Here is a 26,395-nt window from a genome sequence, read left to right as displayed (position 1 = left end):
TCTGCATTAAGTTTGGTTCTATAAACCCACTTGACTCCTGTAATTTTTTCTGTAGAGGTTTGTCTACTAACATCCAGGTATCATTCTTTTCAATCATTCTAAGCTCCTCTTTCATTGCTTCAATCCATTTGTCATTTTTTATTGCCTCTTCAAACTCTACAGGCTCATAAACAACAATGTTACTTCTTTCATAAACATCAGATAAAGATCTTGTACATCTGACTGGCTTATCATTACTACTGTCATTAACATCTTCCCAATTTGATGATTCTTGCTTCTCATCTTGTTACTCTCATTTTCATTGTTTGTCTTTCATAAAGTTAACATCTCTACTTACTATAATTTTCTCATTTTATGGTTGGAAAATTTTGTAGGCTTTGGATGGACTGTTGTATCCAATGAATACTCCTGGTTCAGCTTTTCTATCCAGCTTGTCTCTTTTAACATGTGGCACGTGAATAAAACAAAGGTAACTAAAAGTTTTAAAATGTTGCAGGTTTGTTTTGTATCTAAACCAAGCTTCAAATGAGGTTATTTTTTGCAAAGCACTGGTTGGTAGCATGCTCAGCAAATACACTATTGTGTTTGTAGCCTCAGCCCACAATTTATTTGGAGCTCCTTTTAATGTAGCATGTATCTAGTCATCTCCATGATGCTCCTATTTTTTTTTTTACTCACACCATTTTGTTGTGGTGGGTATGGTGTTGTAAGTTGGTGTTCAATACTAGATTCAGCACAAAACTATTGAAAGCTTCCACTAGTATATTCCTTCCCATTGTCATTGTCAGACCTTATAGTTTGTATCCTCCAGTCACTTTGATTTTTCACCCATGTTTTATACTTCCAGAATACATTAGTAACCTTAAATTTGAATTTTAAAAAATAAAGCCAACAAAATCTGGAATAATAATCAATAAAAATTATGTAGTATAAACTACAATTTAATGAAGTTGTTATCTGAGGACCTCTAATGTTAACATCTGTGTGCACTAGTTGAAGTTTATGTGTTGATCTCCATGTAGTTTGAGGAAAAGGCTTTCTAGTTTTTTTTTTTTTCCATATTAACAAGCTACAGAGTTTGTCGATCTTTTCTCTAGCCGTGGAACACCTCTCACAAGATTGTGTCTCTGCATGTATATCGGTCCAACATGATGAAAATGCCCAAGCCTTTTATGCCATAATTCTTCATTGTCTGTATTTATGGAAAAAGCAATCTGCTCCTTCTCTATTAGGTTTAGAGCTCTCATTTTCACCCTGAATACTTTGTTGCCTCTGTTATCTTTGATCAAGCACCATTTGTCTTCAAAAATAACTTTGAAACCCTTCTACATAAGCTGTCTAACATCGAGCAAATTCTGATAAATGTCAGGCACATATAAAATATCTGAAATTTAATTCAAAATTGACAGGCTATCCATAGCAACAATTCCTTTGCCTTTGACTAAAATATAATCACCATTTTCAATTTCAACTTTGAAAATAGCAGTTTTGTCAAGCTTCTTTATCATTTTGAGCCATTTTCTTCTTGTTAAATCGCTTGTCTTTGCCTCCTCCTGAGTGTAGAGCCCTTGCTTGAAAAGCTCCCTGTACAGATTTCTCATGTCTCATCAATCTTCTTTGCTTCTGTGCCTGTAACGCATTTACCATTTCTCCCAGAGATATACTTGTTAAGTCTTTTAACTCTTCTAATGAAGAAATCTTAGACCTATACTTTTTAGGCATGGTAACCAGTATTTTTTGCACAATTCGTTCATCAGGAAAATCCTTTCCAAGCAATCTCACCCTGTTTATTATGCTTATTCATGATTCTTGTGAATATTATGTTTGACACAACACCATATAAGCAAACTTTAGCTTTGGATTTCCTTAAGAATCTTTTGGTTTTGTATTTGTGGTTTGGTTTGTGTTTATTGGCTCTTTTAACTCACAAGTCCCTCAAAATAATATTATGCTCTGATATCAATATGTTTTTTCTTCAACAGATTAGGAAGAAGAATATAACACATAAAGAAACGAAAGACAAGCTTAAAGGAAGATATATTTTATCTTAAATAGAGTTTTTGTTTAATAGAAAATCAAACAAATTTGTTGATTACATAACAAACTACTAATAACAAATCAAGAGAATAAAAACAGAATTTATTCCTAAAAACAAATGTACCAATTTAAAAAAATCTCAAAAGAAATCTTTTCCTTTGCAACACTCCTAATCTTCAGCACCTTTTAAGGCTTTCTTTTTAATAGGTATCAAAATAAAAGAACCTCAAAAGAAAATCGAATAGATCTATAGCTTCAGACATAAAGATGTTCTTATTTGTTTTTATTTTTTCAAAGAGAGGATGTATCAAGCTTCTCGAGCTCTTCACCATCCGAGTCTTTTTTTTTTTAAACTGATGGAAGTTCGCAAATAATATTGGTAATTTGTTTTGTTGAGATTAATTATTTTTATCTAACAAGTTGTTTTAAAATAAGGCAATCTAAATCTCTTTTTCTTCAATTCTTTTTGAAGGATGTGTTAAACTATATATTCTAGATTTTTTGGTTTAACCTTTGAGTTAACTGAGTTAATCAAGTTAACAACAATTGAATTGTTATTTCTTAAGGGCTTTTAGTTTGACCCATTTCATAAATATTTTTTTAAAATTTTATTTTCGGATAAGTTATAAATAACTAATTCATATTTTTGAGTGGAGTTTTTTGACTTCATGGTTAGAAGATCATTGTCATCCATTAATTTAATAATGTGCTTTGAATATATGAATTTTTTTAGTCATAATAATTTGTTTTCTTGGTTATATATGTCATGAATTAGAATGCTACGAGTTATATTTACATTTCTTTGACTAAATTAATATTAATAACAAGTAATGATAATAAAATATAAAGAAAATCTCAATTTATTCTCAAAATCTATATATTTATTCTCAGTTGCATCTAAAATTTATAATTTTTATCAATTCGGTTCCAAAACTTTTCTACATTTCTTACTTGTGTTTTTTTTATTAATTTCTTTTAATAGTTTAAGTCTAGTTGTGTGCTATTCTTTGCACTAAAATAACATCAACTTGAAGAAAATTTGATAAAATATTGATGAACATTAACGTAAAAATAAACTAATTGAAAGTTTTTTAAAAACATCTCAACTATAAGAATTCCAATATCTTATGCAAAATATTATATGTATATACCTCATGTATATGTCACGCGATGCAAGGCATTTCAAAGAAATATTCCAAGATCCACAATATCATATATACCCACATGATTGCAATATATATATATATATATTACTTATAATCTAAAATGTGTTGGGAGGTAATATGGAGCAGCATTGTTCACACACATATAAAATACTATGACACCATGTAATTTTTAATATAAATATTTATTTATATTATTTTTCAGTTTTTGAATAAAAAGAGTAGAAAGAGAAAATGTAGAGAAATCGTTGGATTCTAGTTCATTATTTAGATTATTTTTAACCGCTAAAATAAATTTATTTTTGTGTTCATAGATTTCATGAGATGAAAACCTCATTGTTACCTTAAAAAATAAATTTAAATTGAAAAAAATAAATCTAACTGGCTTGTCTTGAAAAATATCTTATATGACTAATGTGTGTATTGGGATTTGTGATCAACATTAAAAGCACGCCACTCATGACTATGAAAAATGTTCAACTAAGATATTATTTAATATTCGAAGTCTGAGGTCATATGATTGCAAGTTTATCTAAGCAAAAATCGTGCAAGCAGTCACTGTAGGACTTAGGACCAGCTTTTACTTTAATATAAAATTGTAGTGTAGAAATTTCAACCGTACAAGGTTTTCAACATTATCTAGAAAACTTTGAATAAAAAAAAATGAAGCATTTTTTTTAATTAGAACAGCTCCCTCTCCATTCTCATTATATAATTAGAACAGCCATGCATGAAATCTGTCTGTACAGGTAGCCTGGAACTGAAGCATTTTCCTCAAAATGATCGAGCCTTCACTGTCTTTAACTCTTTGTTCTTAGTTCTTTTTTATTAAAACAAAAACAATAATTTATAATATTTATTACATTATTAAATCTAAATTTAATTAAAATAGGGTAACAGTGAAGCATTTAAAACATTGAATCAAAATTAAAATGGTAACCTCGCAAAACAAGTAAGGCATACCGACCAAAACTGAAAAAACAAGAACATTCAACAAAGTCCATCTGCTTACAGAAACTAAAAACCTGGAATAATATTAAAAATAAAGGATGAGTTCAATCAACTCAATGAGGGAATAATATTTAATATACATTTTAAATTTTAATAGTTTGCAACTCGATTTATCTTAATATACATATACATACTAACCATATTATCATAAAGTATTGGAATACATATTAGATATTAGATGACACCCAAAGATGATTAGATGACAACCGAAAATGACAACTAGCTGTTGTTGCAGCTAAGAAGTTTCAGCAATTCAAGGAATTCTTAAAGATTATGAATTAAGAGGGATATTAAATATAATTTGTAACGTTCAATATTTTTTATTAGCTTTTATGGTTTTTTTTTATTAAGAGGACTTCATTAATTAAGCTTTGGAGTTTTTTTTTTTACTCTTCTTCGTACTATAAAAGTGAGCATAACAACAAAAAAATATAACCAAGATTGTTGCTGGAGCTCTACCATTTATCCTCCTTCTTTGTTTCCGCTTTTATTTCCAACATGATAAAGGGTATTCGACGAGCTCACAGGAGCCTATAAATCTGCTAAAAGAAGCTGAACCTGCTTGATGACAAATTCCACTACTTTTGTCTCTACGAGAGAGAGTCTTATTAAAATCCTCTGGTACTATCCAGGGAACCTCAAAAGCACTTCTAAGAAGACAAAGATCATCCCATATCTGTTGTCTATCCTGTAAATTACAAGGAGCATATATGCCAATAACATAACAGTGAAAATCACTGCCGACATACAGACCTATCCAACTGTAGCCATATTCACTATTGGAAACTTCAAATTTAGAGTTATTCCACATAGCAAGCAGACCACCTTTCAAACCCTAAGCATCATTGCTAAACCATCTCACATGACTATCATTCCATAACCCTAAGCACCATTGCTAAACTATCTTCCCATGTGCTTGCTGCAACATTCAGCCCAAAAACCTTTAAGCTTCTCTTTAAATAGCGGCTGATCAACCTAACAATTATGAAATTGAAATGGTTAATTTACACCCCCAATATTTGTTGTGTATCCCTAAGAGCATTTGACAGTGGTCCGACAAGCCCCTAGGGCAACAAAATAGTGCCAAGTATGGTGCAATGTTTCATTAAAATCCCCTAGGATGAACAGAAGAACTCCAAAAGATGTTTCTGAAGTAATAATCTCCTCCCACAATATACGCCTCTCACTAACTAAACTCCCTGCATAAACACCTATAACTACACAGGCAAAATTCATTTTAACATGGAAGCTAAAAACTGCTATCCATTGTCCACTGTACTGAATAGTTTTAACTTCAAAATTACATTCATTCCACGGTACAATGGCTTGAATGTACATCTTTAGTATGTAATAAAACCCTAATTGAATAGGATCAATAAAGTATCCACTTCTTCTCTTTAGAGGATGTATGTTGCTGCATCAAGCTTGGTTAATATTATTAGGGAATTTAAGTTAGATAGAAGGCTTTTACAGGTATACCAAAGTTGGATGAAAGAGCAGAATTTACAAAGACACAATGGTGAAAGATAAAGGAAAATTATGATGAAACAACTGTTGCTCGAGTTTCTTCATTGATTAGTACAATAAACCTTCCTCCGGCCGACAGATAAATAACAACGGGTTCTTAAGAACCCCACAACTTTCGTAATCATAGAAGCTGTCATCACACCGACCGGCCGATGAACCTAAAGTATTATGTATGACCTGAGAATGACCATTAGGTGATGAGGAGTATCTATGCTGAAGGAAAATAAGTAAAGATCACTCTCTAATCAAGAAGGGCTTGGATTCATCCATCAAGTACGTACTTCTCTAGCTTCATGGATTCAAGCATTAGTACTCTTTCAGGAATGAAATGATACTTGACCTCTGAATTTTGCACATCTACATCTACATCTACATTAATTAGTAATGCAAGATTTTTGCAGTGATCATCAAATTCCTTGACTGTTAACTTTCTCAATCTGATTATAGAAATAAGTTTGGTGCTGGACAAAGAGATTGCGATCACAGGCACGCCATGGAGACAATTGGGAAAATGATAATCGGATTAAAGAAATCGGTGGAATACAGTTTTATTAGGGGAACAAATACATAAGTCAACAGATTGTGCACAAACATAAACCACACAGTGCACATTATTAAACAATCTTTAAACAATATATACTACCTGTATAGACATCCTCCTGTTTTCTTCGGACTTTTTCTATATCCAACGTGGTGGAATGCTTTGTTCATGCTTCAAGAAATTATCTGGATCTACCTTCCCCTTGATTTTCACCAATCTTAGAAAGTTACCCTTGAAGTACTTGAGGCCATAAACTTTAGCTCTCTCGAAGTCGGTCTGATTGCTCGGATTGCTACCGATATCAAGATCTCTATAGTTTTGGAATGCTTCCCTTGGGTAACTGGTGACGTATGGAGCCATCGCATCATGCATTTCTCTTATCAAACTTATATAGCGCTCAGTGGCCTCAGTCCCTTCTTCATCCCAGTTTATGGAGTACTGGAGTTTGAATAGGTATCCGGCTCTGTGAGGGAATGGAGTTGCGGTATCTGGAATCTCACTCATTCTTCCTCCGTAAGGGTTCCATTGCATCCACATTGGGTCGGCCTTGATCATCATTTTCCATATGCGTTCCAAAGCTTCCTTTGGAACAATTTGGTTCACGTAATCAGATTTGTTCTTGTAAAAGCTTTGCGCTCCTTGAGGCCTATTGAGTAAAACATCGATGGATGTACCAATCGGCAAATCAAACCAGAAAAGTGTTGACTCTATCCATCTCATTTCAATACAGTCTTTTTGCTGCAAACCTAATTTAGGGAAGCTCTTGTTCATCATGGAAAGAAGGGCCTCACTTTGTCCTAGAAAGAGGGCATAGAAAGAGATGCTGATTGTCTTAGTACCCTCTTGGCTTCCATTGGCAACTTGTGGCATTGCTCGGATGAAAAGGTCTTTGTCTAGCTCAGTAGAAACTTGTTGCCACTGATAGAAAATATCAGTTGCACCTTCCTCCAAGGTCCTATCAACCTTGAAAACAGTCACTTTCTCCGGAACTCGAACCAGATTCATCTTCCAAGAAAGAACCACTGCAAAGCTTGCTCCACCACCTCCTCTGATGGCCCAAAACAGATCTTCCCCCATTGTCTCCCGATCGAGGATATTACCATTGACATCTACTACTTTCGCGTCAATGATATTATCGACGGAAAGACCATATTTCCTCATCAGAGTCCCGTACCCTCCTCCGCTAATATGACCACCTGCACCAACAGTAGGGCAAACACCAGCTGGAAAGGCATGCACATTACTATTGTTCGCAATGTTGTAGTAAATTTCACCAAGAGTTGCCCCAGCTTGAACCCATGCCGTTTCGTTGGCGATGTCTACGTCGATGGATCGGAGGTTGAACATGTCGAGGATGACGAATGGGACCTCGGATACGTAAGAAAGACCTTCGTAATCATGTCCACCGCTCCGGATTCTAACCTGCAAGCCACTAGCCTTTGCACAAATGACTGTTGCTTGGACATGGGATTCATGCAGGGCCGTAACGATGGCAATTGGTTTCGGTGTTGTTGGGGTCAAAAATCTTCTGTTGTTGATATATGTCTGCAGAACAGACTCGAAAGAGGAATTCGCAGTTGTATAGATGGCTTCGGAGATGGGGTAAGAGGGAAGACTATTGTTAGGAAGGCATTGTAGAAATTTTTCAAGACTTGAATCAGAAGATGCCAATGATACTGACAAAAGAAGAGCTGAAAATACTGAGAGAATTATAGACATTGAAACCTTCATTTTCATGCAACGTTTCAGAGCTAGGCGTTGCTATACCTCGAATTCATGGCTGTATTTATAGATGAAATGGGAGAGAGACAAGTTATGTTTCTTTTGGGGCAAGTAATCCAAACCATGTTCTATCAACGTAAATCGAAGCATGCTTTTACCATTCAAAATTGTACAATCTTATCGAAGCTAGACCCGTCACTCCTTGAAAATTATGTATATCTAGCAAAAATGTCAAAAACTAGAAAAACATGGCGAATATAAACATGGATAGTTTAAGTAATGTATGACTATATATGATTAAACTTCATAATGTGCTCTTAGAACCCATTTATTTACGTTTTTTGTACATTTCAAATTGTTGTTCAAATGAAAAGCAGTTAAAATCATGTTTTTGATTTCAACCACAGTTTAAAATCCAAAAACAAAAGAGTAGACAAACACATTCTTAGTAATTCTATCATGCATGATATCTTAATGGACTTGCAGCCTTTTTTTTTTTTAAGGCATGCATGAGTGGCATACTTATCGATAGTACAATGCAAATTTCATATGGTTAGGTTGCTATAGTTTGATTATTTTATTTGTATGATGTCAATTTCTTTTTTCTTTTCTAGTAGAATTCCATTGATTTAATGGGATTCTGGATTCATCAATAAAACTTATTGGATTATTATAAAAAAAAAAAACACTTTCTGTGGTTAGGCGGCTTGTTTGATTCACAAGAAGCTTCTTGCAAGGATTGGCTATTGTAATAACAATTCAAGTGTGTTAATCAAAAACCGCGTGCCAGCTTAATCTATACATGAATAGTTCATGGGAAAACCCTAGGTAGATTAGTCCCTCATGATATATATACTATTTCTTGATCGAGTCATCTAAGTATCAATTTTGTCAATTAGGCCCTCTATCTATGCACATTTTCACAATCCAACTCTGATTTGTTTTTTCCTAACTGACCCTGATTTTCCCAAGTCCTAGATGTGAAAATTAATACCCAATTTTCCCTCCATTCAGCATGAGCATGAACATGCGTAGTTACTTGGTCCCAACTTATCTTTAATTACAAGCTATGGTTTGGTATGCTCTTACCTAAGATTTGGAGAAATTATGTTCAATAAGAGAAGATATGCATGTTTATCTCCATTTCCAATTATTTTAACAAAAAAGATCTGATTGAGGAAAGGTATATGGATGGGGGACCAAATGGACAAAATTCTGAAGTTGGGGATTAATTAAAACGAGAAGCTCAACATATTTGCAGGACTAATATGAGGTGTGCCTACAGTATGAATTTTTTTTTTAATGACTTAGAATATTATTTTACCACAATCCATTTTTCAAATGTGTACACCTTGGATCAAAGTCCATAATATGCTACTTCTGAAGAACAATAGAGGCTGAATAACATGTTCCGGTTCCAGCTTTGATAATATTTGCCTTGGTCAATAGAGAAGAATTGTGGGAAAAAAATTGATGGCTTGATTTTTTTTGTTCTAGAGTTATGTATGTTCGTTTACTTTTAGGCTGCTAGTTGGATTCACTTGAAACTTCCTGCAGGAAATTTCCATAATCAAATGGATTGGTTTTGACTATTTGCATTAACAATTTAAACCATATTCGTTGGTGCTTGCTTTAGAGACATGTTATTCTGATATCATAAAAATGTGTGAATGACATATGGCATTATCACATCTGAGCCCAAGTTGTAGTTTGTCTCATAGTTTCAGATCCGGTCCGGTGGCCAGCCCGGTCCAAGATACGGATTCCAGGTTTTAACCCGGTTACCCGGGTCAATTTTTTTTTAATCAAAACAACGTTGTTTTAGTAAAATAAAAAACAAAAATCATCGAATTGCAACCGGATTTTTGACCGGGTCTTGCCGGGTCAACCAGGTCACACCGGGTTTTTCCTTCCTCTATTTTTTCTTCAACCCGGCCCTGTTCCAGCCCCGGATCGACCTGCTGGGCCGGATTTCATAACTATGGTTTGTCTTTCAATCCAATCTATTCTTAAACCATATCGTTTCAAGTTTTTTTTTTTTCATTTTTATACTATAAAAATAAAAACACTAAAATAAAGTTATTTTAAACAATATTAAAAATATTTTTAGAGTTAATTAAATTTAACTAGGTTAATTAAGTTAAAGATTGACAGTTGATCGAGCCAATCAAATTTGACCTCAAATTTGACCTCATTAACTTCTTATACATGTTAAAAACAAACACGGCTCGTGTTAGTTTTCAAGTCTATTGATCACAGAATGAACCCCGCAGGCCAAGTTTGATAACTATCATCTAACCAAAAAAGAAAAAAAGGGAAAAAAAATAAGGAGACGTTCAACAAGACATGGGAAATGCCACTAATTAGATCTGAGCTCTACATCAAAAAAATACTCCAGTTCGGTTGTATATTTCCTAGCTTATAGAGGGGTTTTGCGGAATCCCTTAAAAACAATTGCGACAAAAGTGAAGCAATAGGATTCACCTTGTTACCTAAAACCAAAACCAAGAAAACATCAAGCAACTGATTGAACTGCTCTTTCGAAACTGTTTTCGGCAGATGATGTACGTTTAACAAGCATATGATCTGGATGTGAAAGCTTCAGCTGACTGCAGAACATGAGGTAATCATTCATTAATATGATTTTAGATGAGAATCTTGAGATGAATCTTGGAGAGATCAAATAGACGAAGAAACTTTGGTCTACTCAAACAGTTGGTACATAAACCATGTTAAAGCTAGAATTTTCAAGCCAGGATAAAAGAGAATTTTATTATGCTTTGGAGAAAGATGAAATCCAATTTATACAGAGATAAAACATTTTGCATTTCTCCCTTCAATATCAGCAATCATAAATTTGGTCGTCGAAAGCATGAAAACGGTTCCAAAGGGTGCAAAAGTTTTTAGTGTATGCACTGGGTAATTAATTTTGAAAAAAATGCAACCTTGATGATATATATGTAAGGCTCACTTCTTGAAGCTGAATCAAAAGGCAATGGGTCTCTATACCTTTTTACTTCATCATGGAGAAAAGACAAGCATCATTGAAATAAACTCACATAGCATGCCCAGTGTTGCACGAACAGTTAATTGAAAGCAGCATTAAAACAGCTTTGATTCTGAATTTCAGTTTTAAACACCCCCTCTCTCCCTAAGTTATCACAAGTCACAACAAAGGTAATTAAGCTCAACTTTTTTTTTTTGTTCTTTTTTTTACTCCAAAGTTTCTAACTTCATTGGCTCGTGCTGACCTTACAAAAGTACTAGTATGTTGACAAACCTTCTGGCTGGCCGTATTTCCTACTCATTAATTCTTTGTTTGGCCAAAGAATTTAGGACAAAGTGATTTAGCTCATAAAAGAATTCATTGTAAGCACACACAAGGTATACAATAATGTTAAAATTGAGCATGAAAAAGATAGTTAACCTGAGATAACGTGAAGAAGATTTGCCAATGTGAAGACTGCATACAACGAAGTTGGCTAGAGTCTCTGGATCCTTTGCATCCTGTCATGGGTACCAAGGTAAACCCCAGTCAATTACAGGAATTACACATGTATTAGTATACCATTTCATAAACAAAAAGTATTTGTCAGTGTTACAGACAAACTGAACATGGAGTTGCCAGTCATGATCTCGGCAGAAGTTAAAGGGATCATTGTTTCAAACTCACCTTGTTTTGGGCCTCGAGCAACAATGTTTCAGCGTCATCAAAATTACCCATGTGAATGCAACAAATAGCTTTCCCATTCAATATTAACCCTGTCTTTGGATACTTCTCTGATAAATCTTGGAAGATGAGATATGCTTCCTGTATCTTTGAACCACCCTGATTTACACAACAGTATATTACACAACAGCATATTAGCACATCATCATTCCTTATAATCGAACTAATCATAACTAAATAGAGACAGCACTTACAACTGCCAAATTCAACCATGCACTCGCAAGTTGAGTTAGTGTGTGATCCTCAACTGTTTCTCCGCATAGTCTGACCTGTGCATCTTGAGGAATATTTGGACATTCAATGCATGCCTGCAAAAGCAGAAATAGCATGTGTCAGTATTAAAAACTGATCAGATACAAACTCAGTGTTTTGTTAGTGTGGTGAGGTGTGGCATTTATCATAACGAGAACCTACATCATAGTTTTGCACGTATCCCACTAAAACTCTATTTTGAAACCTTGGTTACAAAAAAGCTATAATTTATAATTTTTTTAAATCTATTTTTTCAAATTATAATTACAAAAATTACCACAGTACCAAACACACCCACTAGTCACAAAGATTTACTCAGAACATAATAGTTCCCTAAAATTCATGTTATGCTCCTCAAGTACATTCCATGAAAGTTTAGTTGTCTGAGAAAGTGAAAATTCCCATCATTTTGGTCCTTATTATTTTTCATTCAATTCAAACATGAAACAAAAACAAATAAGTGACTTTTACAAAATCATGAAATTAACTACAATCTTACATGCGTGTGTAGATAAGCCAGAATTACATAATATGCTTCAAAAATTTAGATGAAATTGAACTCACAGTTCCATAGTGCCTCCAGCATTAGTGTGTTTCAGAGCCTCATTGTAATCCTCCTCATGCATTAATATGATTCCAGCAATCAACCTCAAGATAGAATTACTTGCAATAGCTGAATCAGCCAACCACTCTTTTAAGCTTGAAATTGTGGATTCCTGTCTAATTTACAAGCAATCACTTGGTGAGACTTTACATATTCTTGAGCTATATTTCTTTTAATTTAGGTTACATGCAATCAAAAAACCAAGTCATTAAAATGCAACTTCTTTTTTCTAATTTGTAGACATACAAACAAGCACACAAAAATCAACATATAAGAATATACATTGTACTAACACGAGTGTAAGATCCAGACTGCAATTGGCATGGAAAATTTTGATTAACCAAGAATACACAGACCATTAAAACATAGCCCCCCCTCTAATTTCTACATTTGCAATCAAAGTAAGCATACACAAACACACTAATACACAAGAATCAACATATAAGAACATCCATTGTAATAACACGAGTGTGAGAATCACGCTGCTTGTGGCAGGGAAATTTTATTTGTTTCTTCCATTCTTTCTAACGTGCAGGTCTAAGGACTTGAAGAGCATTAACTCTTGAATTACTAGCACGTATTCAGATTCTTATCGAATCACTAGAAACTCAACCTGGATCCCATTTTGCACACACTAATTAGCAACTCTCATATTAAACTCAACTAACAACTGGAACCAAACTAAGAAAAACAAATAAAACCATGATCGTTTGATCCAAACCCGATTCGCTAGAACTCAAAAAACACATCAAACTCTTACTCAAACCCAATTCCCATCTAAACCACTCACAATTTCCTAAAAACATAGGTGCAATAAAAAACAGAATCTTTTCCTAAAAACATTGATGTTAAATGTGTGTTTGGTATTATCGTAGCTGTTGTGGTTGTGGTTTGAAAAAAGTGATTTTATAAAAAATATTTTTAGTTGAGGTTGGTTTGAAAAAATATATGTTTAGTTAAAACTGTGGTTGAAATTGAGGTTGAACAAAAAATAGTATAATGTGTTTGGTTAAAAATTGTTTCAATTTGATGTTATGGTATAATTATCTAAAAGGACTTGATTTATAATATTAGTTTCCAATTACATAAAAAGTAATCCTACAACCAATAAAATATTGCAAAGAGACCTAAACATATTAGAACAATATTTTATAATTATATCATTAAACTTGCAGCAATCTCATCACGTACGTAATCTATTCACGAAGGCTTGTGGTGTCCTTGGATTTGAAAATGTGGAGCCACATCAGTTAGAAAATCATCAGGCACAAAATCAGGATGACGATCGAACTCCATAAATGCCACATCTTGCATTGAAGTTCTTCGGGCTATGTTTGTTTCCCGGAATTCACTTTCCGGGAAATCACTTTCCAAACTTTCCTATGTTTGTTTGCCATTAGAAAAGTTGGTCAACGGAAAACACTTTCCAGTCAAAGAAAAATTTAACTTGGTTTCCAAGAAAGTGTTTTCCTGGAAATTTAGGCGGAAAACACTTTCCGGAAGTTGCGAAAAATTTAGAAATGTCATATTATTTGCTGATTATATCAAATTTGATCCTCAAACTTTTGATTGCTATATATATTTTGTTTTGAATATTTATTTTTCAATTTCATCTCTTAAAATTTAATTGTTATATTAACTTTGGTCCTCATTTTTATAATTGTTTTTTGCTTTTCCCTTATCATTTTTTTGTTGAAATTTTTTATATATCAAATTTGGTCCTCATTCTTTTGATTGTTACTTATTTTATTTGAAATAATTTATGAAATGTTAATTATTATTATTTTAATTTCTTCATCTTTCATTTTTTTTAGATTTAATCTCTATTATTTTGATTATTATTTATTTTATTTGAGATAATTTATGAAATTATATTTTTTTTCAATTTCATTCTTATTCAAATTTTTAATTTGTAAGATTTGTTCCTCATTATTTTAATAAACTTGAGAAAAATAAAACATTAATAAGTTATTTTCCAGCTCATTTTCCATGACATAACCAAACACTGGAAATTGTTTTCTAACTTATTTTCCATTACACTGCCAAACATCAGAAAATAATTCACTTTCCCGGAATTCACTTTCCAAAAGGAAACTACTTTCCAGCAAACAAACGGGGCCCTAATGTAATTATGAATTGCCATGGATGCGACAACAATTTGAACTTGTGCCTTGTAATTACAGGATGTCATATTCTGTAAGATTCACCATCTTTTTTTCCAAACTCCAAATGTACGTTCTATCACACAACGTAATGAAGAGTGCACACGGTTAAAAATTTCTTCACGAGTTTGTGGTTGTCCTCGCCTCCTAAATTCTTGCAAATGATATCTCTGACCTCTATATGGACCTAAAAATTCATATTCATTAGGATATCCCGAATCAACCAAGTAGTATTTCCCTGTAAATACATATAATTTTTTTAAATTGAAAAATGCAAAAAAAAAAAAATTAACATTAATCATCATATGTATACACATACATACACATGTTACTACCTTCTGGTGGCTTAGGAAATTTTATATGTGGATTGTCAATTGCCTCGAGAAAAATTCGTGTATCGTGTGCACTACCTTCCTAACCCGCCCAAACAAATGTGAATTGCATGTTAAAGTTACATGCAGCCATAACATTCTAAGTCGGCACACCTTTTCTTCAGATAAATGGAATTTGGTTTTCTGAAGAACCACATGCATGCACATGTGTACCATCGATAGCTCTTACACAATTCTAATATAAGAGAAACTAGCAACAAACATCAATTTGAGCTGACTAAAAAAATAAATTTCGCAAAGTTATTTAATACAAAGCACCATCAATAAATACGATTAATTACATTACCTTGAAATGAGGCATATACCTTGGATTGTTCATAATTTCACGTGGTGTCTTTACATACTCGGGATCTGCAGGTTCTATTAAATCTGTAGCGAGTGAACAAACTAATTTAAGAACTTCATTAAAGTACCTACTAATTGTCTATCCTGAATGTTGAAATCTCTCCTGAACTTCTATGTTGGAAGCACCCAATGCTATTGTATAAAGAAATATTCCAACTCTTTCAAAAACACACATTTTTCGAGATGCTTTTAACCCATATTGGTTTTCAAGTTGAAAGCAAAGACTTTGAAATGTCGTCGCATCCATCCTAAACATGTTTACACAGCGTGTCCAATGTCCATGTAATATTTCTTTTAACCATCACATTCCAGTGTTGTACGAATCCATACAGGGTTCCTTGTATATATAAGTATTATAATATAATGTGAGGGCACCTCGTCGTGCATAGAACCAATTTATGACGATCAAACTCCCTTTTCCAAAACAACTCACCTTCTTCATCTGAATCGTTGTCGTCGTTATCAGAACCATGATTACCATTGGAATCTCCATCGTTATTAGAAGAATGACCATAATTAACATAATCGGCTATGTTATTCATTACATCATCATAACCCCCGTCAAAAAGTGCTGAAAACCAATGCGAATCCATATCATGACATACAATTTTTTGTGAATAATTGAAAAGCTTAAGACTTGTTAAAAAAAAAACTAATGGATTATGGAGACCGAAATACTATATTGTAAAATATTATCTTACCCTCAACATCACTTTTATATAACCCGAAATATAGAATCATTTAATATCTTAGCATAAAAAATGAATAACATTTAACATAGGTTCATTTCCATAAAAATCAATTAATAACGATCTTGGATTTGTAAATAAGACTAGTAATATTGTTCCATTTCTATAAGTATAATGTAGTTTTGTTGGCCTTGCAATTTGTAGGATGCTATATTTGTTTGCGTTACAGTCTTTTTATTAGTTTTTAAGTAAAATTAATTTTTTTTTTTGAAAATGCCTTTTATCTCTAATCATAATTTCCAATTCCACCTACCATAAACAAACTAAAAAATAGTATTTGCAGAGATCAAAATGGGAATTTAAGAAAGAATAAGCAATTTAACATTGGATAACTGTGATTTTCAAAAAAAAAAAAATTAACTCTCAAAATCATCATCAACAGGGAGTAAACTATACTGTACTCAACCATATGGTGAAAGAAAAAAAGAAAAAGAAAAAACCAAAGACTTTCCTTTAGCATTTCGTTGTTGATAGTCCTGTTATGATCTCTATCATAAAGGCCATGAATTTCTACCCCTTCACTCTCCCAATGAACTCCATAAACATAAGCCTTGTTCCTATTGAATGTGACTGCCTATCAACCTTGTTGCCCTTTTCATTTTCAATTATGCAAATGAACAGACATTTACAAACCTAAGAATGCATTTTGTTTATAATGAATTTCATAACATTCAAAGTAATCGGCTGCAACTAATAATAAATTAAATGCAACTTACATATTATAGCTATATAAATACCAGCAATGAGCAACACAACCAGTTAGAAACCACCACACCTGATTCAGGTACTATAACATTCGGTTTCTACTTGGAAATTGACAATATGAAAGAGTTAAGTTTAGAGAATGATTTGTATGTGAATTGCAATAGTTGCTAATAGCTGCAACCATCCTTTGTATTTATATCTCTAGGGTTGTGTACAATACTAGAGTGGAGTATACTACACATGATAATTATCCTATATAAGGTATTTACATATATAAGGAATCTATTCTAATCTCTTTCCATAATACACCCCGTCAAGCTGAAGGTGGAGATTCCACCCGAAGCTTGGATCGAAAAAGAGCAAACGAGACTGGGGGAAGCGCCTTGGTAAGGACATCAGCTAGTTGGTCCTTTGAAGAGATAAAGCGTACCTGAATTTCTTGCTTAGCAACGCGATCGCGAACAAAGTGATAGTCAACTTCAACATGTTTAGTACGAGCATGAAAAACTGGATTGAGAGATAGGAAGGTGGCTCCTAAATTATCACACCACAACGTAGTCATGGATGACGATGGAAAATGAAGTTCTGATAATAAAGAGCGAATCCATAAGATTTCAGCAGTACCATCAGCTAAGGCCTTGTATTCTGCCTTTGTAGAAGACCGAGCCATAATGCGTTGCTTCCCTGATTTCCATGAAATAGGAGTAGCACCAAGATATACCAGATAACCACCTGTTGATTTTCGATCATCAATATTGCCAGCCCAATCAGCATCAGTGAAACCATGAAGAGATAATGAGGAATCCCGAGTAATGTGTAGACCATAAGAAGCTGTATCCTGAAGGTAACGTAGAATGCGTTTAACGGCCGCCCAATGATCCTCAGTAGGGGCATGCATAAACTGACATACCTTGTTGACTGCATAACAAATATCAGGTCTGGTAAGGAGTACCAGATGCGATGCTCAATTTTAAGGAGGTAGACAAAGGAGTAGCAACTGGTTTACAAGAAGTCATACCTGCTCGTTGGATAATATCAAGAGTATACTTGTGTTGGCTGAGTAACAAACCCATAGAAGTGGATTTAACTTCAATGCCCAAGAAGAAATGAATAGAGCCTAAATCTTGAAGTTTAAACTCTGAACTCAGCAAAATAATTAAGCGTTGAAGCAAGGTCGGGTTACTCCCAGTCAACAAAATATCATCAACATACACAAGTATATAAAATATAGCACCGCTGAAGGAGAGAATAAAGAGAGAAGTATCAACCTTCGATGCCTAAAAACCAATGAAGATCAGAAACTCACTTAACCGGTTGTACCAAGCCCGAGGCACTTGTTTCAAACCATACAAAGATTTATGTAGACGACACACATGCGAGGGGAATGTAGGGTCAACAAAACCAGGTGGTTGTGCCATGTACACCTCCTCCTGAAGAATACCATTCAAAACTGCATTATGGACATCCAACTGATGAATCTACCAACCATAGGTGACAACAATAGTAAGGACTAGTCGAATCGTTGTTGGCTTAATCACCGGACTAAATGTTTCCAAGTAATCAACCCCCTCTTGCTGAGTGAAACCTCGTGCGACCAGCCGTGCTTTATATCGATCCACACAACCATCGGCGTGCCTCTTAATCTTATATACCCACCGACTGCCAACCACATTCATAGATGGAGCAAAAGGAACTAATGACCAGGTGTCATTACTGTGAAGGGCCCGAAGTTCTTCTTGCATGGCTTTATGCCAAATCAAGTATTTGTCAGTAGCCTTAAATGAAACCGGTTCCTGCTGAGGTAAAGATGGAGACCGGGAGGCAGATAAGACACTTAAGTTGGCAGTTTTAGATGAACATGGGCGAAGCACCATGGAGTGAGTGCGTGCAACCTGTGGTTGAGTGGAAGACACACTGTCTTGGCCTTGCTGAAGAGAGAAATGAGACAAATCAACACATAAATCAAGTCCAGGGGGGGAAATAGGGGAGGAACCTGGTGTTGAAGGGCGCATCAGAGGACTAGGCTGAGCAGGAGAAGCAAACCGAGAGGGAGAGCCAGCAGGGGAAGGAACAAGGGAGTTGGGCAAATCCGATAGCACAAGGGACGCACATACTGCACCCGAAGTAGGAGACCCAGCAAAGAAGAGTGCCACATCAGGAGAGACCGGGGCCATAGGAGACACATGTGAGAGTGACAAGTCAGGACCTGTACCTGTGGAATGAATATGACCGTGATATGCAGGCAAAAATAAGGGGGCGAGAGAGGTTGATGTAGGTGCAGGGGGCTTTGTTGGAGCACTAGATTTGGCTAAATATGGTGCAGAGACAGATGTGAGGGGCTGGAAAGTGACAACAGGGGGTTGTATAGGTGAGGCAATACTCTGTTCAAACTTGTCAAAGGGAAACACAGTTTCATGAAACTAAACATAACGAGCAATATAAAGACGATTTGACGACAAATCAAGACATCGATAACCTAAATGAGAGTTTCTATAACCTAGAAAAACACAAGGAGAAGAGCGGAAATCTAACTTATGAGCATTATATGGATGAAGTAGCAGAAAGCAGAGACACCCGAAAGTACAAAGAAATCCATAGTTAGGAGTCGATTTTAAAAGACATTCAAAAGGTGTTTTATGATTAAGAACCGGAGTTGGCATGTGATTAATCAAATAAACAGAAATTTCAAAAGCAGAACTCCAGTATTTTAAGGGAGCTTTACATTGGCCTAGGAGAGTAAGTCCAGTTTCAACAATATATCTACGACGACGTTCGACCATGCCATTTTGTTCATGAGTATGGGGGCAGATAACACGATGATGAATACCAATTGTTTTAAAATGGGTATTGAGTTTTCGATATTCGCCACCCCAATCTGTTTGAACAGATTTGATTTTTAAGGAAAACTGACGTTCAACTTGTGCTTGAAAGCAATGAAAGACAGTAAACACATTAGATTTGGCAGCTAAGGGGTAAAACCAAATAAACCTTGTATGGGCATCCATAAAAATAACAAAATAGCAAAATCCATCAGATGATAACATAGGGGAAGGTCCCCAAACATCACTAAAAATCAAGTCAAGAGGAGCTTGAGTTTGATGACCTGTAGTTTTTAAAGACAAACGAGACGACTTACCAAGAGGACATGCTGAACAATTAAAATCAAAATATTTTGACGTACAGGACACCTTTTTATTTGACACTAGAAAATGCAAAATACGTGGACTGGGATGTCCAAGACGACAATGCCAGACATCAGCTGAAGTAGAGATTCGAGTGGATAGAAAGGCTTGAGGTAATGACGTTGCAGAGGACTCGGACAGAACATATAGACCATCTCTACTCCGACTGGAAAGAAGAACTTCCTTTGTCATGAGATCCTTAACATAAAAGACAAATGGATGAAATTCAAAAAGCACATTATTCTCAAGACAAAACTTCTGAACAGATAGTAAAGGTTTTTTTATGGTAGGAACATGTAAAATGTTGGATAATGTAAATGTGTGTTTGGGTGACTGAATGTGAGAGTGAGCAATATTAGAGATAACAAGACCCTTACCATCGCCAACATGCAAGTGATCATTACCAAGGTAAGGTTCTGAACTTGTCATACTCACAAGGTCCGGCGTCACATGATGATTTGCACCTGTATCAGGAAACCAAGTAACATGAGAAGTTGTGGGGGCAGTGTTAAATGCTAAATTGGCATTAGCTTGTACATGATGAGTAGATAATTGAGAACACTGCTGGGAAGTATGCCCATAATCATAGCATAGCTGACATTTGATGGTGCGGTGAGAACCCCCAAACCGGTTGCTTTGCTGCCCAAAGTGCTGACTTGAGCCATAGGAGACCCGATTTCCCTGTTGTCCAAACTGTGAACCTGAAGCAGAATTTGTAGGACTGAAATTCTGAGCTGAACCATAACCATGATGTCCACGATAACTACTACGGTTATTTGGTCGCCATCCCCCACGAAAACGGCCTCTTCTGCCAGCATTGGAACCTGACTGCCGCTGCCCAAAAAACACAGATGGCTGCTGGGATGGAGTGGGTAACAGAGGAGCTGTTACAGCAGGATGGATATTGGTTTTGTTGATAAATTCATGCGTGAGGAGGTGGCTGTGGAGGTCAGTGTATGAGATAGGATCAGCTTTAGTAATCCTCGAAACACATACAAATTAAAGTCTTCCATAGAGATCGGTCTACCGGCTGCAGCAAGTTCATCAAACAAGGACTTAGCCTTTTGCAGATAGGTGCTGACAGATTCATCATTCTGTCGTAGCTCTTGGAAGGAACCATGGAGCTCCATAATTCGTGAGATGGAAGGAGAAGCAAGGGCTGTTTCCAGCGTTGTCCAGATGTCGTGGGAGGTGTTACAATCAACCACTAGGTGCAGAACTTCCATAGAGAGGGAGGATAAAAGAGCACTCATGAGTAGGTGGTCTTGTTGCTTCCATGACAGATAGGAAGCATTAATAGTAGGTAAGGAGGTGTCAACAGAAATCACATGAGAGGGAGGACATGGTAATGAGCCATCCACAAAGGGAAAAACGCCTTGGCCCAAGAGAAAAGGTTTCATCTGCATCCTCCAATACAGAAAGTTGGTGTTGGAGAGCTTTAAAGATATTACCTGCTGAGTGTTGGGGAGAGGGATGATAGCAGGGACTTTTGTCATAGCAGTCATGACATCTAAAGAGGAAGTCTGAGGCAGTTCGATTTCAGCAGCAGCAAGAGGGGCACCAGATGTAGCAGCTGTCATTGATGGTGGCGCAAGAGAGGAAGAAGAGTGAGTGAACGGTGCATCAGCAACAAAGTTATTCGTCATTGACAGAGAAAAGAACTGGACCAGAATAAAGCTGCGATTTTATTTTCTTTGCTTGCTCTGATACCAAGTTAAGTTTAGAGAATGATTTGTATGTGAATTGCAATAGTTGCTAATAGCTGCAACCATCCTTTGTATTTATATCTCTAGGGTTGTGTACAATACTAGAGTGGAGTATACTACACATGATAATTATCCTATATAAGGTATTTACATATATAAGGAATCTATTCTAATCTCTTTCCATAATAGAAAGTGATATTGCCTTCCCATACTTACTGCTATTTATATACAAATACATAGTTGACATGAAACTAATATTCCAAATCAGTTACCTAACTTTCAAGAGCATGTAACCTAACAATATCATACCAACTAAAAATTTTGGGTTTAACAACCTAAACCTAACATTCAAAGTTAGGCATCCAAGCATTTAAACTGTAATACAACAAGCATCAATCTTGGTTTCCATGTATTAAACCAACTAGTCAACATCAAGTAACCCAACTGAAAATTTTGATTTTAACAACCTAAACCTAACATTCAAAGTTCAGTATCCAAACATTCGAATTCCAATAATAGTAACTGAAATTTTGGTTTCCATGTATGAAATCAAAGTTTTGTAACAAGTAACCACACATTTGAAGTCTACAGTTTAGAACTCATGAAATTCCAACCCAACAACAATATTCAGTGATACATAATGTAAAGACATACATGGTAATGGTGTTCCAAGTACTTGGTTACAGAAATACACAAATACGTAGGCAACTTCACATATTTCCAGCAACAATTGCAGCACAGGAAGTCTGAAAAAAACCGTGGAAAAGATGTCAGACAATTGAAAATGTTACTGGAATATAGTATTCAACATAAATGAAAAGACATGAATAGGTTAATAAGTTAAAACCTGACCTTGTCCATCCAAGTTTTTTTTTTTTTGTTGTTCAAACATTATTTTCAACCATGATATTTTCTATCAATAGAACCCATTCCAGCCTACATCTCCCTCTTGCTCGTTGAACAAAAAAATTCAGTTGCAAAGGTAAGCAATGCACTACCACAGTTAACTCCATCAATAGAATGCAGTTCTTCCATTACCTCTTCAATGCTACTACTTTTTTTTTTTTTATCTCTACAAGGAGTTGTGCTCTCTTTGGTAATGGAGACAGACTCAACAAGTTGATCCAGACGTGCAAATAATTGTGCTTCCATTCTAGTTCCCCTTTTCTTTTTTTAGCATTGAGGTATAGTATGATGTGAACCCTTTCTCTTTGCACTACTAGGGTTGCTGCTACTGTTTGCGACATTGCTTCCACCAACCATATTGCTAACATCATGTATGAAATCAGGAATTGCATCCTCTTTAGAGTCGCCACTTCCTTCTTCTATATTAGTTTCCTCATTGGTTGTGTTTCTCATTCCAGCAGCCCCATTATCTTCATCTGATAAGAGTCCTTGTGAGGGAGTCCAAGCATATTCTCCTGTGGCCACTATGTTAGTAAACATGATGTCATATTTGGCACACAACGAGGGCTCTATGCCGACATGCTTAAACTTCTTTGCTCCTCTCATTTCCTGTGTAATGAAAGTTGGATGTACTTAGCAATGATAGTAGATTAATAAATAATACAACATGACAAATAATTTTGTGAGGCTATTGATAATGAAAACTAACCTGAATTTTTTCTTTCTACCATTCATCAGTTCCTAAGATGGTCCCAAGTTCAGTAGACCAACCAACTCCAATTTGAGTTATTAATTTTTTTCCATACCCTTTAATCCTTTTTAATCGCATCCCATTTGTTTTGAAGCTGAGCTTTTGTTAATGAAAGTCATGTCTGCTCTTTGAATGATTGTATGACAAATTTCCAGCCAGCTTTGTCGAAATGAGTGTTTGGTCTCATGCCTATCACAATAGCTTTAATGCAAATGTAACAAAACATGTGCAACATTGCCTTGGTCTAAGAAGCTTTATCATGTGTGTCAGACCCATCCATTGCTTAATGGTTGACAATGCAAGGAAAAATTAAACAAACAATTAACTATATAAACAAAACATTGAATGCTGATAAGGGCTAAAATAAGATACTAACAGAACAGGAAATTACATTTCCAACAAAAGGTCAACCAAAGAATAACAAGAGATTGAATGTTGATAATTGATGAAAAAATAAATTAACAATTATCTATAACAGCTTGGTTAACAATACAAGAAAAAATTAAACAAACAATTAACTATATGAACAAAAGATTTAATGTTGATAAGGGCTAAAATAAGATACTAACAAAACCCGAAATAACATTTCCAATAAAAGGTCAACCAAAGAAACTAACAATAGGTTAAATGTTGACAAGGGATGAAAAAAGAAACTATATATCAGCTTTAACATCCACAATTGACATGCAATTAACTAGTTCAACAAAAGATTGAATGATGTCAAGTGTGAACTAAGAAACTCGATCAGCTTTACCATACACAGAATAAAAAGTAAAAGCTTTATGACATTTGCTTATAATTATCAAAACCACATAACTGTTGACAACAATGTAATGAAATTCTTCGATATTTTACAATTAAAGTTGGTGTATTCCATTACAAAACTAACAGGCAAATACATTTGTCAAAGTAATCCACAATGATTGCTCAACTATTTCTTGACAGGGGAAAGAACATCGAAAATTACCCACGAACAACTCAAACCTTTAATAGTGTTTCATCAATTATCAGGGGATTTTCTAATTAGCAAAGGAAATTATTAGTTTAATTTACGTTTATTTACTTGTTAGCAATCATCAACAAATAACAATTACTACCAGTTTCTAATAGCTTGAAAACTATTAATGCTTGACAGTGCAGTGAGTACTTTACTTTCGGCCTCAATTAGTTTAACATAGCAACCAACACATAAATAAATAAAGATACATGGAGGGAATAAAAAGACTGAAAAATTAGCAATTATCACTGTCCAGAGTAAAAAACAAATGATTTATACAAGGGAATAAATAGATCTAGGTTTCACTGCAATCAACAAACCCAATCCATTAATATATATATATATATATATATATATATATATATTCCCGTATTATGCGCAGTGGTGTAATTGGGGCCAGTTTTATAATTATGTTTAATGAAAGTTAAAACAACGGATAATTAAAACACTACATTTATTATTATTGTAAAATAAAAGAACATTTATTTAAGCATCCTGCTTCTGGAAGACTTGAGGTCTTCATTGCTGTTAGAAGCAAATAGATGAGAAAGTATGAAATGATCACCAGTTACATTGACAAAAATTATGAACACAACGTAGAACCATCCTCTGTCCTGGACAAGAAGATTTTTGCTCGCAAGTTGCGGTTGTGTCGCATGGTACATTTAGCTTAATTTCTCCTCCCTCGACGACTGGTATGTTCGACATTGAAACACCTGCGAGAACTATTTTATTAGTCTTTTTAATGAAATAAATTGTGGGATATATATAGAATAAGAGAAAGGAAAAAGAACACTTACAAGTTGTGATGACAAACAAAACGAACAAGAATGTCATTGAAAACGAAACCTTCTCCATATCTTAATTCTTAGTTTGAGTTTTTCCAAGCTTTTGATTATTTTGCTTGTTGCGTAATGACTTGAGTTTCTATGAATGATGTTTATATAGACACAAATAATTAAATTATTTGTGTCATGGATTTATTTCCAAACTATTTTTTTTTAATTAGGTATGTTATCTTGTATTTAGATTACACCATATCTCATTAATAATGAACTTATTAGCATTAAACACTACAAAAAATGCTATTTAAAGACTTAAGATCCGAGACTCAAACCAAAAAACACTCAAACCAAAATAGCATGGATTTATTTCCAATTTAACAACCATTCTTACTATATATGTAATTGATGAGGTTCCAAAAAATTAAAGTAGCCGAGAAAAAGGGCTTACATACTAAATAATTGGTTAATATCTTGGTTCTAGCAATATGATTTTTTTTTTTTAATCAAAATATAAGTAGTATAGATCAAAAGTAACAAAGCTGGAGAACCAGTGAGTCAAAATTACAAGCATTTACAACCTAATGAGAATGAACACAAGGGAATAGGCTCCCAAGTCAATATTTCTGATTCAGGAATGAAATTAATTGATGATCCTGTTGTAAGAGACAAATTGCTTATAAATAAAACTTCTCCTTGTTGCATTTGTCCTCTTGCCAAACAGCATAAACTCCCTTTTCTTATCAGCACACACAAATCTTCTAGTATTTTTTAATTGGTACATTGTGATATTTGGGGCCATGTTCCACCAATGCTTATGATGGGTCAAGATATTTTTTGACCTTAGTAGATGATTTATCTAGAACAACTTGGGTTTATTTACTTCAAACCAAATCTGAAACAAGAAAGTGCATTGAATCTTTCTACCACCTTGTAGAGACATAGTTCAACTATATATAAAATCAAAAAGATACGTAGTGATAATGGTATTGAGTTCAAGATGAGTGATTTTTACAATGAGAAAGGGATTATTCACCAATGAACCTGTGTCGAGACACCCCAACAAAATGGGATAGTTGAGAGAAAACACCAACACTTATTAAATGTCATTCATGCACTGTTTTTCCAATC

The 26,395-nt window shown here is 34.7% G+C and overlaps 1 protein-coding gene and 2 pseudogenes across 1 annotated transcript; all 3 read right to left on the bottom strand.

The window, feature by feature from the left end:
- Nucleotides 1-6,241: 6,241 nt before the first annotated feature.
- Nucleotides 6,242-8,056, bottom strand: LOC7480379 (berberine bridge enzyme-like 17). The gene has a single exon (XM_002298972.4). It carries the CDS (start codon nucleotides 8,014-8,016, stop codon nucleotides 6,418-6,420), a length of 1,599 nt encoding a protein of 532 aa, XP_002299008.2. The 5' UTR covers nucleotides 8,017-8,056; the 3' UTR covers nucleotides 6,242-6,417.
- A 2,299-nt stretch (nucleotides 8,057-10,355) lies between these two features.
- LOC18096019 (coatomer subunit epsilon-1-like) lies at nucleotides 10,356-16,079 on the bottom strand (annotated as a pseudogene).
- Nucleotides 16,080-22,538: 6,459 nt separating this feature from the next.
- On the bottom strand, nucleotides 22,539-23,765 carry LOC127904888 (L10-interacting MYB domain-containing protein-like; annotated as a pseudogene).
- Between the last annotated feature and the right edge of the window lie 2,630 nt (nucleotides 23,766-26,395).

This window comes from Populus trichocarpa, chromosome 1 (genome assembly GCF_000002775.5).
Source record: "Populus trichocarpa isolate Nisqually-1 chromosome 1, P.trichocarpa_v4.1, whole genome shotgun sequence".
NCBI classification, from domain to species: Eukaryota; Viridiplantae; Streptophyta; class Magnoliopsida; order Malpighiales; family Salicaceae; genus Populus; species Populus trichocarpa.
The sequence above is the reverse complement of the archived record's forward strand: the minus strand, read 5'-3'. Positions and strand labels throughout refer to the sequence as shown.

What these genes read in the sequence shown, in the direction of transcription:
- LOC7480379 (XM_002298972.4), bottom strand. Translation starts at nt 8,016, where the DNA reads ATGAAAATGAAGGTTTCAATGTCTATAATTCTCTCAGTATTTTCAGCT.